Raw genomic sequence first — 15,888 nt, forward strand, 5'->3', positions numbered from 1 at the left:
GATTTCTCTTCTTCATCTTGCTTGCTTCTCTCGCCGAGTTGCTTACGCCCTTCGCGGAGACAACTCAACCCGATCCGGTTGACGGTCGTTACGCATGATCGCGCAAATTTACCGCGAGACGACGAGATCGATTTGGATGCCGCAAATTAGATGCCGTCTCGCGCGACCGTAGCTTCTCACTGGAGTAATACGGTGTGCTTTCTCATTACCTTAAACAAGATGTACAACTGTTTCTCGCAATCTTCTCGCCAGACAGTTAATATCCGTTCTATAATAAAGAAATAAAAAATATTATTCAAAGATTATCTATAGATTTGTAAATATTTTTTCGCAACAAAGACGATAATCAATTTGTGTTATTTTTTGTGTCAATTTCAAATTATTCAAGTGACAGGCTCGATACACAAAAATATGAAATTTGTGAAGAAAATCGAAAAGCTGAAATCTGGATCATAAACACATATATTTTGTTAGAACGTTAGTTTATTTTTGGATAAAGATAATTATTGTTTAAAAATTTGCGAATATTTCGTAAATAGAGAGGATTCACTATGTGTGCACAAGACTCATTGATGTGTAAAATCTTTCATGAAGAATATCACAGACGAGATAATAAAAAAAAAAAAAAACATGTTTAGGACCTTGGTAGACCTAGACCCGTTTTTGCCTCGCTCGTTTCCTATTACATTATCTTTCCGTATTCATGAATTTTACGAGCGATTTATCTAATCGGTCTATTCTCATATAATTGACTTTCGTTTAAAGATCATCATTATGTTGCGTTAGCGCGATAACTTCTCGATCCGTCCAGAATTTTTACGCGACCATGCTATTTCCTTGTCTTGTTAATTAACCCTTTAATCTCAGGACAAAAAAACATTTCGGAAGATGAACTTTCGAAATCCTTTCTGCACAGCGGAGGAAGACGGGAAGAAAGAAAAGGCAAGAAAATTCGAATCTTAAAGGATCCTTTTACACGCCTTTCGAAGAAAGTCGGAAGAAATGACGGAAGTTTAAAGCACTCGTGATAACCCGATGGCTATTTTTGTCCGAAAAAAAAAAAGGGAAGGAGAGCACGCAGAGGCAAAGGATATGGTTACGGCATCCCGTAGCGGCGGATGCTGAGAATCATCTCCCCGATCGAGAGTATCTTCCTCGACGTTCAACGCCATCTGCCATCCGCTCCGGACCGTCCGTCATCCGGAACCCCCACCGCGGGTTCCCACTGATCCCACGGGCCCCACCATCGGCGACGGCCAACCAAGCTCGCGATGCGGTCGCGGGACCAACGGGCAGGGCATGATGGGGCATGTAAACAGAGAGTGGACGAGGAGATGAAAGAGTTTTCGTCTCCGACGGCGGAGATGGATCGTCGGGGTTTCAACCAGTGTCTCGTGACTTCTCTGAAAAGAGAAAAAGAGAAAAAAAGGGAGTGAAGGAGAGAGGCATGGCAGCTCCCGTCTCCCTCTTCCTCGTAGTAGTTTCTCGGTTCCCCTCTTGAAAAATGTCACCATTCATAAATCCGATCGACCTGCCGAACAATGCGGCAATTAATCGCGATTAAAGTTTCATTCGTTGGACGCACACGTTCTCTCTCTCTCTTTCCCTCCTCCCTCCGTCTGTCTCTCTTAATTTCTTCCTCCTCTCAGCCTCTCCTCTTACTCTTCCTCCTTCGTCTCGCAGTGCTCTTCTCACTCCCATGTCCGGGTCGCGGGCTTGTTCCCCTCTCCCTCTCAATCGCGTCCCACCGGGAATCCTCACCGTCCGTGATCCTCGGCGAGGCCTACTCTCTTTCTTCGTCTTCAGTCTCTCCTCTCCTTCCCCTTCGTTCGCTCTACCACCACCTCCGTCGCTGCTCCAGACCTCCAGACTTCCTCCTCCGCCCCTGTCACGCTTTCGGAGTTTTTGGAAAACACCGAGGAAGGGTTCCCGTGGAACTTTTTTGGATCAGTGCTGTCGCGGCTGTCCGACGAGCCGGTATATACGTTTCACCGTCGTCATCGCCACGGCAGTTCGTGCGAACGTTTCCACGCTTCGGTCGCTTTCCGTTCTCGGTTCCTGAATTTCCCGCCCGTCCAAAATCTGCCGGAAATCCGCGCGATATCATACGTTTTATCAGAGAGTTGGCGGCTGAATCGACTTTGACGGCAACGACAACAGCTATGATAACGCGCTTGAAGCCCGTAAGTTATTTCCGAGAGATGTATTTTAATATTGAGATGTTTATTGCAGGGGCAGACGAAATGCAAGGGTTGCGTTTTTTTTATTTAAACGCTAGTATTAATTATTTTTTTTATTATATATTCTACAAATACTTAGAAAGATGTTTAATTTTAAAAGCTTTTTATTATTGCTTTACGATATGTACGTGTTTATGTTTATAAGTGCAGAGATTTTTTTCTAATACAAATGTTTATAATCAACAAATGTAATAAAAATTATTCATCGTGTTTATAATCCACGTTTTAAAAATATAAACATAGACATTTATTTATTCTTTTATATAAAGATCGTATTTTACGCGATTAAGATTAAATTTATTCACTGAGCGATATAAATATGAAATTTATATAAATATTTTGATATTTGAAGTTTAAATTAAAATTTCAATTAATTAAAATATAATTTTATAAGATTTTGATATACTCAAATGTTCACATAAAAATATAGATAATATACAAAAATTTAGGATTTATTTATGTTTAAATCAGCCTAAAAAAGCGTATCTATCAAATTAATTTTCATTATATGTTTTTCAACTTAAATCATGTGTTTCAATCTATACAAATTGCATTTTAGAATCTAATTATATCAAATAATTATCAAATAATAATTATATCAAATAATTGTTATAATCTAATTATAACAATTTATTAAACAAACGTGGTAATAGCTATTTACTAATTGTCCCTTTGCATAATTTTATAATTTATAAAGAAGATAAAAAAAGGAAGAACAACAAACAAAAATATCAGAAACATTACAAATATTAAGCATGACGGAGATCGATTGTTTTTTTTTTTTTTTTGCGGATAATTAGCTTTCCGTCGATAATTTCGATAGAAAAGAAAAGAATAAGAAAGACGCGATGAGATCGATCGATCGATCGAACGACCGATCGCGAGGAAGAACACATTCCTACTGTGACGCGATCCCGCTTTTTACGGGACACCCTATAAGATGAATACGGCCCGTATGCGTCCGCTTCGCGGTCGTTTGTTTTTATTACAATCCCGGGGAACCCGATCCCCCGATCGTCGTCATCGCACACTACCCACCTGTGGCACGCGAGAGAGGCGTTCGGATTTCCGGGTTCCCGCGGCGCGAGAGTGGGCCCTCGCGCGCGCCGATCGCTCGCCGATCGCGCGAGCGAGCAGGAGTCAAGTGTATACCCAGAGTCAGAGAGTGAGAAGAATTCGGCGCGGATAAGTCGTCGTTTGGCGAGAGATAGCGGCGCGCGCGAGACACGCTAGAACGGGATATGCGTGCGATTTGCTGATCGTTACATGACGGTGTGGGCGAGAGGCGCCGAAGTAACACGTTCAAGTAATACGTTATGGTAATTTAAAAAATAATTGCTCGCGGATATTGTGTATGTGTGTGTGTGTGTGTGTGCGAATTGTGTGCTCGCGTTGTTACGTTATTCGCAGTGCTATTGCGCGAGTCTTTTTCCCAGCGAACTCTTCTCGTTGTCGCCATCGATGACTTGAAGTTCTGTATGCCCTGTATATAAGTTGGAAGGAAAAAAAAATGAGAGAGTTTAAGAAATTATTAATAATTTCGATGGATTTATATTTGTCTTGAGGTTGAGAACACGTTCGCGCGTTCTGTGTTTACTATTTGTGTAACAATGGAAACGCGGCGACAGTGAGGTTGACAGTTGACAGCTGACGTGAAGATAAGGTACATTCTTTCTTTACATTCGTAGCATCGAGAATTGTGAACTTATTAAGATTAAAGTTTCGCTTATTCGAGGCATCGCAAAAATTCACTCGATTGTAATCTCTGATAAATTAATCATCTTCATCAAATTCGTGATGCAAGATTGATTATTAACATTAATTAAAACATTGATTAAAAAATATACGCTGCCTTTAAAATATACTAATCTCGAAATTTTTTTCTCTCACTTTTCTTCAAATATAGAATATGTCGAAAGATAAGGTCATCAAAAGATGAGAGGAGACGACATAAACAAAAAATATACACAGAGAAAACTTTTCTCACATTTGTTGTCGCGTGTCTAGGACAGATACAAAAATATTAAAGTAATAAACATTATAATAATAAACAGTAGATATAGACAATACGTCTTTCCTATAATAATAATCGCACTTGTCAATAATTTCCTGTTATTAAAGCAATATATCTTCTCTCTCTCTTTCTCTTTCTTTATCTCGATGCAATAGCCAACAAAAGGATGCATATTTTCACCCAATCTATTCTGTCGCATACCTGCTGCGGAAGATTGTTCTTGCCCCTTTAATCTCCGAGTTGCGCGCGTCTGTGTGAATCTTTTTCTCTCGTATATGAGAAAACAATTCCGGGAGAAAAATAATAACGGAAAACTTTTGAGTTCTCTGTTAAGTCTATTTACATCTTTCTGCTCGACAACACAAGTGCGTCATTCTTCTTCCCGCCGATTGACCTTACCTTTCGACACACCCTGTACATACATCAGCGCGCTTGCAAAATGTTTTTCTTTTTTTCCGCCGGGAACCCTTCGTTTAATTGCACATCGGGATCGAGGCGGCGCGGCGGTTAATCATTTTATTTGCGAAATCTCAAGTGCCGTTGACACGCGGCGGTAATTTGCGCGATCGCCGAGAGGGGAAGTAATCGCGAGAAACGGGAACCGCAATTTCGCGAAGACTATACGCCGTATGAAGAACGTTATACGGAAACGGCGAGGTGCAATTTGCGTAATCACTCCTGTTTCTCGGCATTGTGCTTGTATTATATATATATATATATTTATTTATTTTTTTTTTCCTTTGCTGGGAATAATTTCGCGAGAGCGTGAGAATCATTTTACAGTAGCTTTATCGTAGCAATAAATCTCTTTGTTGAAAAACGGAGAATGTTGTGGAGGAATTCGAGGGGCATAACCGAAATATTGAAACGAAGAATCGAAAAATGATGATATTAACGATAATTATTTCTTATCACAATAAAAAACATAATAATAAAAGCAACACATCTCTCTGTTTGATAAAAAAAAAAAAATTAAGAATAATGAAGTGACACACGCGTATCAATGACTTTTCATCGAAACCCTGCGAACTCTATAATTTCGCGATCGCTACTGTTATCATGTTATTCCTGGATCGCGATGCGAACACAACGTAAGGAAAGCCACTTAGTGGTGAGTTATCGAACGAAAGCAAATAGTCGCGTATTCGACAAATAGGTCAACTAATGAAATAATGCAAATCGCGAGTGTCTGGAATTTACATTTCTTTTGACGTTTCTTCCGCGAACGCGAAGGTCTCTCTTTTGTCGTTTTCACTTTCGGTAAACATTTCCTCGAGTTTCGTTGCATCGCGATATTAGCGATAAAGCACAAATGCGGTAGTTACACAAGTATTTAATAACAACGTAGGTAACGAAATTTTTCATGGAAGATGCTGTTTTTTTCTTTTTTCAGAGACAACATTTTCGTAGATAATCGTCATCGTGCCTTTTAAACTAGATTGTTATATAAAGAATAAGAATGTAATAAAAGGGGGATAATTATACGTACCATAAATGTGTTAAACGTTAAGGCGAGAACATAAATTATTTGTTGGCCCAAGCTCGAGACGTAATTCCGTCTGTGCGCGCGAATAAAAAGTGCCGAGTAACGTCAGGCAATAAAAGTTTATGATTGGGTGGCGCTCGCGAAAATAGATAATAGACATAACTGTATCTCTAACGAGGAACTTGCGTTACATTATTCATCTCTCGTTCGTTTAATTGACAGGCGTAACGGAAATCGCGTTAGAAGGAGAACTACAGACGATAAAATGCAACGAGATCTCGCGTCGTATATAAAAGCTGCGCGCAATACATGCATGATAACACGCGATTTGTACGGCTCAGACTGATTGATAAATCTTCCCTCGAGATTTAAGATTGTCCGACAAGTCCATTATTTGCGATCTGGCCCGTTCGCGTTCAAGAAATCTCGGCTAGTAAATTACGTCGCGCCTTGTACAATTATATTTTTCTATATCACATTAACTCTGACACACTTCGAGATTTTTTTTCTTTTCAGGGTGGCGATATATATTTGCGTATGATTATAAATTACGAGCGTATATATATGCACGGTAGTGTGCAATAATGTACGATCTCGCGTTTGAAAGGCAGGGTTTGCGCAGGGAGGAGAAGAAAATAAGAAGGAGAAGATGAAGAAAAACAAAGAGAGATAACAATCCAGCGGCCGCGTCGTCACGCGGGGTAATCGGGCCCGATTATTTTTCTCGTTCCCCGCGTTCTTCTTTCACTCTCTCGCGCTTTCTCAATTGCTCCCTGTAGCTTTAATAATCCTTTATTTACTGGTCGGCGGCGACACTCCGCGACATTCCAAAGTCTTCGCGCACAATTACCCGCATTCATTATCATCTACGCCGCGACGATGCGTAGCTTGGGTAGGAAATTTGCCCAATCCAGTAAGACGAGAATTACGTTACGTCCTACCTTATGCATATTTATAATTATGTATTAATTTTATATCATTATTACATCATTATAATTTTTCCAACAACATGGAAAGATTTTAAATTACACATATAATGCAAAATTTTTTTGTCTCTGAAATTTATTTATTCAGTTAAGGATATTTCTCATATATTTCTGCAAAGATGATCAAATTTTTATTTTTTTCTTATTTTAATAAATATATATCTGGGAGCTTTTTATAACGAAATGTATGTATTTTGCCGCAATGTGAAAAAATAGAAATTACGTAGGAGAGATATAGAAAGGAAAAGAGAGAGAAAAGAACTTTCGATAACTGCACGGAGCACTTTATTCTTCTTTCTTTTAGCGTGGGACTGGTTCCACGACATACGTATGTAAAGTGACACGTTTAGAGCTCCGCGTTTCTTTATTAGACCTTTATTAGAGATTCAATCAAAGCTCCGATCAGAAAATCATTGACGCTAATCGAGCTAAGAATAGTTTATTCGTAGAACAGGTTCGAAGGCTGGACAAAAATAGGTGAATCAAGAGAAGAAAAGAGACAGGAATGTTGTCTGTTAATGAACATTGAAATACCCATATTTCTTCGCACCAATTTTTTTTTTTTTTGCGAAATACGTTCATCTTCGTACAAAGATCAAAATAAGCGATTGTGAGTGAAGATTTTTGTTTTTAACGAAGAAGAGAAAGAGAAAGAAAGGGAGATTGGAGTCACGTTATTGGAGAAGAATGCGGCTTTGCCGCAACGCGACGATCGCGTGCACACTACGTTCCTCGGTAGATATATCGTCCCTGAAAATTCCGGGCAGGTGAGCGCGGGATACGGTGAGAGAGACGGCGGTACTTACGTAGCAGCGCGCTTCATTAAAGTCATTAACGAGAGCGAACAATGTAGTCGGTCAAGTAAGCTCAGAACGCGCTCACGAAAACCGTTACAAGAAACACCCGCAGAATGCGAAACGTCCGCTTGTTTGCCTCTCTCGAATTATTTTCTCTCCCGACGAAAATCGCCAATTTTTATTCTCGATCGAAAAAAAAATCTCGCAAAGGACGCATCTTATTCGAGCTCTGTCGTTTCTGTGAAATAACAATTATTTTAATCATATTTCGGGTTTGTTTAAGTGAAAAAAGTATAGATTAAGAGAGATTAAGGTAAAAGATATATCGATATAAATACGAAAATATTTAACGTAAAAAATCAAGGAGCGCGGGATTTTTCGTTGAATCTTCTGAAGTCTAAGAAAACTTCTTTTCGAAAGATTCAACTCTTCGAAGGATTCAAGTTCGCTTCGAGGAATCTGCAAGACGATTTCTCCCCTGCTTCCAAGTCAGCGGAACATGACGCTTGACATTGTTTTCGCGCTAATGTATGCATTGACTTTGCGCGTTGATGCATTAGCGCTGAATCAGTATCAAGTATATATGTACATGGATCCTTCATCCCCCATTCTATACAGTATTCGCAATTCACACGTCGTATATTATCGTCGATATCGTTTACGCTATTTTCTTCCCGATTTGTGTAACAGAGAGCTTTGAGACGTCAGAACGACTCGCGCGCGCGCGAACGAGAGAGAGAGAGAGAGAGAGAGGACCGAGAAAAAGAGAGTCGCGGGATCATCGGGGCAACACCGCAAGCGTTATCGGTGAATTGCAAATAAAGAAATCACACGGTTCGCAAATAATACTGGGGCACTCAGTCAGTCACGAGGAGGTCCATAAGCAGAGTCGCTGCATCACGTTCTCTCTCTTTCTCTCTCTCTCTCTTTCTTTCATTTTTTTTTCTTTTCCGGTGAGAATCACCGACGAAAAAAATGCGCGTTTATTCCTCTTTTCACACGCCATTGTCGCACGTGTTTTAATACTAAAGCGCAACGCAACTACAAATGGTGCCTTATCAAAGTACGGCGATCGCGAAAAATGCGTCCTCACTAATTACAACCAAATTAAGCGCGAGTCGGATAACGTGAGATCCAGCTATCGTCTTGTGCGTAATGCATCTACGATCGTAAGGCGGTTTGCTTTATTCCATCGGATATCTCTCGAACAGAAAGATGCAAATGTTTGAGAATTATATTGAAAAATCTTCGAGAAAAAAAATAGCTTAGTATTTATAGGGAGTTAATTAAAATTAAAGAGATTATATATTATCTTTAAAAAAAATTAAAAAAAATAAATAAAAAATATTTCATTGTTTATGACTTTAATATGCCAATTAACAAAAAAACTTCTGAGAAAAGTTCTTTTAGAGCGTCTTCGATCGAAAGTGCAACACGAGGATGTATCTGTTCGGACGCCAATGTCAGTGTTCAAATAATGTCAAAACGTATCTTAAAGCCCTTGCACCATACGAGGCGATAGCGATAGCAACAAGGGAATAAGAACAATAGCGATAAGCAATATCCAATGAAAACACTGCATTTTCAAAAAAAGCAGATGGATATCTCATCGTCTATCGCTATCGCTATTCTCTTGCTCTTATCGCTATCGCCTCGCATTGTGCAAGGGCCTTTATTGTTAGGGAGAAAGTGGAGTTTACGCACTCCTGAGATACGGCGCCAGTCGTACTATCTCGCGACGGAGGAGACGAGAACGAGCCTCGTACCCGCGAAGCGTGATTACGTTAAGAGAGAACCTATTATACTTCACGCGCTCGCGTCGCGCGAGATTGTTGTCGCACGAACGCGGGCGACTCTCGAGAGATAGAGAGAGAGAGAGAGAGAGAGAGAGAGAGACAGACAGACAGACAGAAAGATCCCGATTCTTTTAATTCTCCTTTGGTGCAGGGATTCGACTGGAAGATGCTGCTGTCCGGAGCGTGGTTCGAGACGATCGCGGCGGCGCTACTCGCGATCCTGGTGCTGGCCACCGGTTACAGGCCACCTTGGTGGTTCTGGACCAGAAACTACAACGCGAACGTCGGTGAGTTGAGAATCCTCCGATCTCTTTCCCAGAGCTTCGGTATCACTACCGCAATTATCGGTCAATGGCACCGCACATCACTTCTTTCCTCCCCTATCATTTTTATCGTTATCGAATGTTATTCACGGACACTAGGTCCGAGTTAAGAAATCGCGTTTCCCAATTGATAACATTATATGTACAATGATAGAGAACGATATCATAAGTTACATCCGTAACTGTGCGGAGGTTTCTTCAAGCGAGCCATTCAAGAAGTAGAAACGCGAGATTCTTTTGTATATAATTTTTTTTCTCTTAAATAAAGTAGAGCAGAGAGCAAAGGTGCAATTGCTCCGAATTTTTCTTCATCGATTCTTCAAAATCAATGTTCTTTTCGCAGACGCGGGCGACAATGGCAGAAAATTCAAGACGGCGCGCGATGTACCAGGTCCATTCGCCTTGCCGATTCTCGGCACTAGGTGGATATATTCCCGCTTCGGTTATTACAGCTTGAACAAGATTCACGAAGCGTATAAAGGTAAGGAGTTTGGCCTTTGCCCTCTTTGGCGGAGGCAACGTTAAATATTTCCTTTGCGTGTTCACGATTTTGATGATAATGATATCTCAAGATTACGTGCGAGAAACGAGATGGAGGGGGAGAAGGGGGAGAAAGAAAAAAGGAGAGCAAAGGTTCATTATTATTATGTGCTAATACGTTCCCGTTTCTTTGGTTCTTCGGATTATAACCGATTAACAATTTCGATTAATCGCATTATTTGCGGGCCACCTTGAAAACGCCGCGCTATAAAACGGAATGGCTGTGAAACGTGTCTTTTTCAGAGGGTCAGGGTCAATGATACTTCAATCTTATCGCGGTGAGTTTGCAGCAATCGCCGGCAAAAGAGGAAAATGAAGAATAAATCGTGACAAGATGTTTTGTTTATGTCACGTCGAAGGTTGCTTATGTCACGTAACGTGAAATTAGATAGATAGATTCGTGAGAATTCTTCGTTCAATAATTAGATTCGTGAGAAAATTATTTATGCAGAAGATACATCGAGTTTGATTGACAAATAAAAATCATTACCAGATTGCGCAACGCTGATAATCGCGAGTCTCGAATCAATAACATATTTTTTTTTCCATCGACTTTATATTTATCTAATTAAAATGTATCGATGTAGACTTTTATATATATATATATATATATATATATAAAAATGTGAAACCGAAAGAGTTATAATTGCTCATCTTTTTCCAAGCTCGACTGAAATCGAAATACCGAAATTTAATGTTTAATAAAACAGACACGCTCTCTCCTTTTCGATATATGGTATTTTAATATGGCTTGTTATCCCGTAATTCAAGAGTAGATCTGAATCGGCGATACGGGTCGTTGTGCAAGGAGGAGGCACTGTGGAATTGCCTCGTGGTGTCCGTGTTTGCCCGTCGTGACATCGAGGCTATCCTGAAACGGGGCTCACGATACCCGCTTCGTCCTCCGCAGGAGGTCATATCCCACTACCGGCGCTCCCGGCGCGATCGTTACACCAACCTTGGTCTGGTCAATGAGTGAGTAGCCTGCCGCTCTCGGCGCGCTCGCCGATTACGCCCGTCGCGGTATCGAGGTCAAGTTTAAGGTCGCGTCGTGTAACTTTTCGGTTCGTATATATATTCCCAACTTGTGTACGTTGTATCAGGTGATCGTCTGGAATAAATCCGGCGAACAAAGTCCGTCTTTTGATTATAAAAAAAAATTAACAATTTTAAAAATCGTGAATTATTCTATTCGCGTGATCTATTTATTTGGATTATTTATTAGAATTATTTATTTAAAAATTCTCCATTTCTAGGAAATATAATTCAGATAAAATATAACGAAAAAAAAAGAATATAGCATTTATATATAAATATATTTTATGTAACATATTATACATGAAAATTATTAAAAAATTAATAATTTAATTCGCGAGAGAATCAGTAATGATCCATGACAGATTAGTTTCTTGAATCGTTTAGGATTTTTAGAGATGCGAGAACAATCGTGTATGATCAGTGATATTCTTAATAGGCAAGGAGCAACCTGGCAAAAGCTTCGCGCCGCCTTAACGCCGGAACTCACCAGAGCCGGTACCGTATTCGGTTTCTTCCCGGCACTCAACATAGTCACCGACGGATTCATCGACCTAATCCGCAAGCGAAGAGCGGATTTTACCGTGAAAGGCTTCGAGGAACTCGCTTACAGAATGGGTCTCGAGAGTAAGTCGTCGACATCAGCTTTCTCGTGAGAAATATATGAGAATTGTTAACGATTCTGACAGACATATCTCTCTTTCTCTTTCTTTCTTTCTCTCTCCGAATGATTTTATTAATTTCAAAACTCTACGTTCTTAATGATTAAAATAACTCTTAGTTTTAAACTTAAAGGAAATATCTTTTTTCAAACTTTTCCTTTTATAGAGAGAGAGAGAGAGAGAGAGAGAGAAGATAAAGCGCACCTTGCTCGCTTTTTGTCACGGTCGCGACGGTTATTAAATCCGTCACTGATAACGTGTTATCTCGTTCCGTTCGTTCGTAGGTACATGCACGTTGATCTTGGGACGTCACTTAGGCTTCCTAAAACCAAATTCCAGCAGTACACTCACAACGAGACTAGCAGAAGCGGTCAGGATTCACTTTACGGCCTTGCGCGACGCTTTTTACGGCCTGCCTCTTTGGAAGCTGCTACCAACATCCGCATATAAGCAGCTAATAGAGAGCGAGGACACTATATACAAGTACGTCACGCGTACTTGTAATCGCTTTCCATCAATTGCATTACACCAAATAGCCGATTCTCGCACAGTTGAATCGTTACTCAAAGAAAATTTTAAATAATTTAATTATTATTTATTTTATTTTATTTTTATAAATTTTAATTTTAATTTTAATTTTGATTTTAATTTTAATTTATTATTTTAAATTGCTTTGGAAATACAGTTTTATTAAAGCCAACAAAAAGATTTTAACGAGATTTAATTTGAATAAAATGAAATATTTTGTTTTCTCTGTAAATTGCGGCAGAGGAGAAAGAAAGGTGAAAGAGATTAAATTTATTTTCTGTTTACAATATGCATATTATATCAGATAATTTGAAAAACATTTAAAATTAGTAGTCTGCATAATCGCTACTTTTTTTTTCACTTAGCATTATCTCGGAACTCGTGGAGGCGACCGTGTTGGAGAAGCAAGATGACGCCAGAGATGAATCCGTCGAGGCGGTATTCCTGTCTATTTTGCGGCAGAAAGATCTCGACATGAGAGATAAGAAGGCCGCCATAGTGGATTTCATAGCGGCGGGGATACACACAGTGAGAAAACCACGTTGTACTAATTACAGTTGGCTGACACGGGTCAGATTTTGTATCTACTTGGTATTATAATTTGTTGACAATAGGCAAAAATTTAATAAATTTCCAAACTTTATACATTAAAGATAACTTATTTAAAAGATAATTTATTTCTCTCCGAAAAAATAATCGCGATCGCTTTTCCGTAATAAGACGATTCTAAATTTTCGTCAGACCTTCCGTTTTTTTTATTGTCTTTAAGCCGTCTCTTTTTTTGTCTTTACATCATTCGGATTGTTAATCGCGATTACTACTACAGGGTTAAAGACACAGTCGTTGGACGTTTGCAGCTAGGCAACACGCTGGTGTTTCTTTTCAACTTGATCGGCCGTAATCCCGAAGTGCAGGAAACCCTTTACGAGGAGGCGCAGTCTCTGGCGCCTCCTGGTTGCGATCTCACGGTGGATGATCTCCGAAAAGCGAAGTATTTACGCGCCTGCATCACAGAATCCTTCAGGTGTCTTTATATTAATTAATAATAATTTAATCAAATTGTTAAGAAAGTTTTTATAAACAAATTTTCTCTTTTTTTTATACACAGTTATGTTGCAATAGAATTGACATACGGCTGTGAAAATATTATATTATACAAATGTGATTTATGTACGTTCCAGAATTATGCCCACGACGCCTTGCATAGCTCGCATACTGGATGAGCCTATAGAACTGGAAGGATACCGCCTCGATCCCGGAGTAAGTTCAATATTATCTATACGAATTCGGGAAAATATTACAATACAATTTGTTTTCGTCGATTTCAGACAGTAGTGTTGTTACATACATGGATAGCAGGATTGAACGACGACAATTTCAAAGACGCATCCAAGTGCCTGCCGGAGAGATGGTTGAAACCTATGTCACCTCACTCGCCCTTACTGGTAGCACCTTTCGGCGCCGGTAGAAGAATATGTCCGGGAAAACGTTTCGTGGAGCTTGCGCTACAGCTTATTCTGGCAAAGGTATGAAAAAGCACATCGAAGTATACGAAAGAGAAGAATCGAAATAAATTTTTTTACATAAAATTACACGGAGATTGTCCTTGTTGATTAATTGATTTTCATTTAGATCGTTCGAGAATTCGAGATCGTCGTCGAGGAAGAGCTTGGTTTGCAGTTTGAATTTATCCTGGCGCCGCAAAGTCCTGTATCCCTCGGATTCCGGGACCGTATATCGAGGGCCGAGATGACCTGAACGAATTTATTCGCTTTTTCATCGGCGAATTTTTATCGAACAATGAATGTTAATTAATGAACAAATGGTTAGTTCGATTGTCAGCGGAGTTTTGCACGTGTTTCGCTCCCTTCGTGTTCGGTTTCCGGGTCGGCGCTCTTCGTTTTTTCATCGATTGATTTCCGAGTGTTAGATTTTATGTTTATATATTATTTATAAGATTCTTTTTAATTCGTTGAAAAGGAGCTCCGTTCGTACATCGAGGGATGAGGGAAGGGGAGAAGTATTTGTCGTTATTCTTATATACTTAATATTATAATATTTATATTTAGTTGTAAGGAAAATGTGTATATGTGTAAACAATCGGGATCTTCTTACCTTTTAAGACATTGACGCATATTGCATGCTATGCCCCGGATCATGTGTCACTCTTTTTCTCTTTCTTATCATGTGCTATAATATGAAATTTATAGTCAAAACTTTTGCCATGTCGGGCAAAGCGTTATTTCGTACTCGTAATATAAATTATTGAAATTAATAAAATTGTAAATTAATTTAAAAAAAAAGAAAAATGAGGATGGGGGAGGCGGCAATGCGAATGCAAATGTGCCCGCAGGTTTCTTAGTCACCCCATTTAGTTTTATCCACGATAACTACAATTATAATTAATCAAATAGTCATTGTACATATATACATAAACACACGCGTAAAAAAAAATGTTGATCTCGTATTCGTTGCATAAAAAATTATATATACGCTCTAATGTTCATTTAATGTGATTTAATATAATGTGATGTTTATTTGAATTTTCTTATCAAAGCTCGCCAGAGTGTCATTTCGTACAGTTGTCGAGATCAATTGTTGGGGTGATCGAGTTACCTCGCATCGTAAAATCACGAGATAGATCATACGCCCATTTTACACATATTACACTTTGTCAACAGCGTAGAGAAAAAAAGCGGCACATTTAATTATATAATTTATAATTATTTATTTTTTTTCTCTGAGCTGCGCGCGTGTATTTTCCGTTTACGATAGAAATAAGACGATCCCGATATGTTGCCTATCGATTGCGCGCACCGATTGACTAGCTATGGCTAAATGTTATATTTACGTTACGTACGAAAGATTTATATGCAACGTAATCCGTTGACTATCGAAAAAAATTCATTTTTTTCGAATTATTACGCTTTTTAAAAAGCGTCGGTGCCGAAAATTATATCATACTTATTGGAGAGTGATCTCATTAAACATCTGTGTTGGTTTTTTCAATTTGAAAATGGATCGTTGTTGAAAATGATCGTTGATTTATATCCTTGTACATAAAATATGTAGATATTTCTTGTTGAAAATATAATGCGTAAAAAAGAAATATATATATATATAAAATTGTGCAATATATATGAATTACACATATTTGCAAAATTATTCGGCAAATCTTATTTTTCTTTTTTTTCGTATTAAAGTATGTATAGTTAATTGTAAGTTTATAATTAATAATATTGCATATATGTATTTCTTCGATCAAATTTCCAATTGTATTATATATCATCATTGTAAATGTCTGTTAATTTATTGTGTCGGATACACATTATATTCTACAATATATAATATTTATCTTTATGTTAACGCGGTGTATAAGAGAGAATTACAATATATCATATGCATTACATTAGTCGCGAATATGTTACACATAATTTTATAAATATACTCTACGGTACTAAGAGGAAAACTCCCGCAATTT

General features: G+C 38.7%; 1 protein-coding gene across 5 annotated transcripts; it reads left to right on the top strand.

Annotated features, from left to right (window-relative positions):
- The first annotated feature begins 1,353 nt into the window (after positions 1-1,353).
- On the top strand, positions 1,354-15,544 carry LOC126858152 (ecdysone 20-monooxygenase). Of its 5 annotated transcripts, none has more exons than XM_050608232.1 (11): positions 1,357-2,183; positions 9,471-9,606; positions 9,986-10,123; positions 10,959-11,157; positions 11,657-11,844; positions 12,164-12,362; positions 12,773-12,935; positions 13,265-13,431; positions 13,589-13,667; positions 13,736-13,933; positions 14,040-15,544. In XM_050608232.1, exons 1-11 carry the CDS (start codon positions 1,542-1,544, stop codon positions 14,163-14,165), a joined length of 2,235 nt encoding a protein of 744 aa, XP_050464189.1. In that variant the 5' UTR covers positions 1,357-1,541; the 3' UTR covers positions 14,166-15,544. The 5 variants fall into 5 exon arrangements, 4 of the variants coding, with proteins under 4 accessions (XP_050464190.1, XP_050464189.1, XP_050464192.1 ...); XM_050608235.1 differs by lacking the exon at positions 1,357-2,183 and adding an exon at positions 3,374-3,903; XM_050608234.1 differs by lacking the exon at positions 1,357-2,183 and adding an exon at positions 3,374-3,559.
- Positions 15,545-15,888: the final 344 nt, after the last annotated feature.

Source organism: Cataglyphis hispanica, chromosome 24, assembly GCF_021464435.1.
Source record: "Cataglyphis hispanica isolate Lineage 1 chromosome 24, ULB_Chis1_1.0, whole genome shotgun sequence".
Lineage (NCBI taxonomy): Eukaryota > Metazoa > Arthropoda > Insecta > Hymenoptera > Formicidae > Cataglyphis > Cataglyphis hispanica.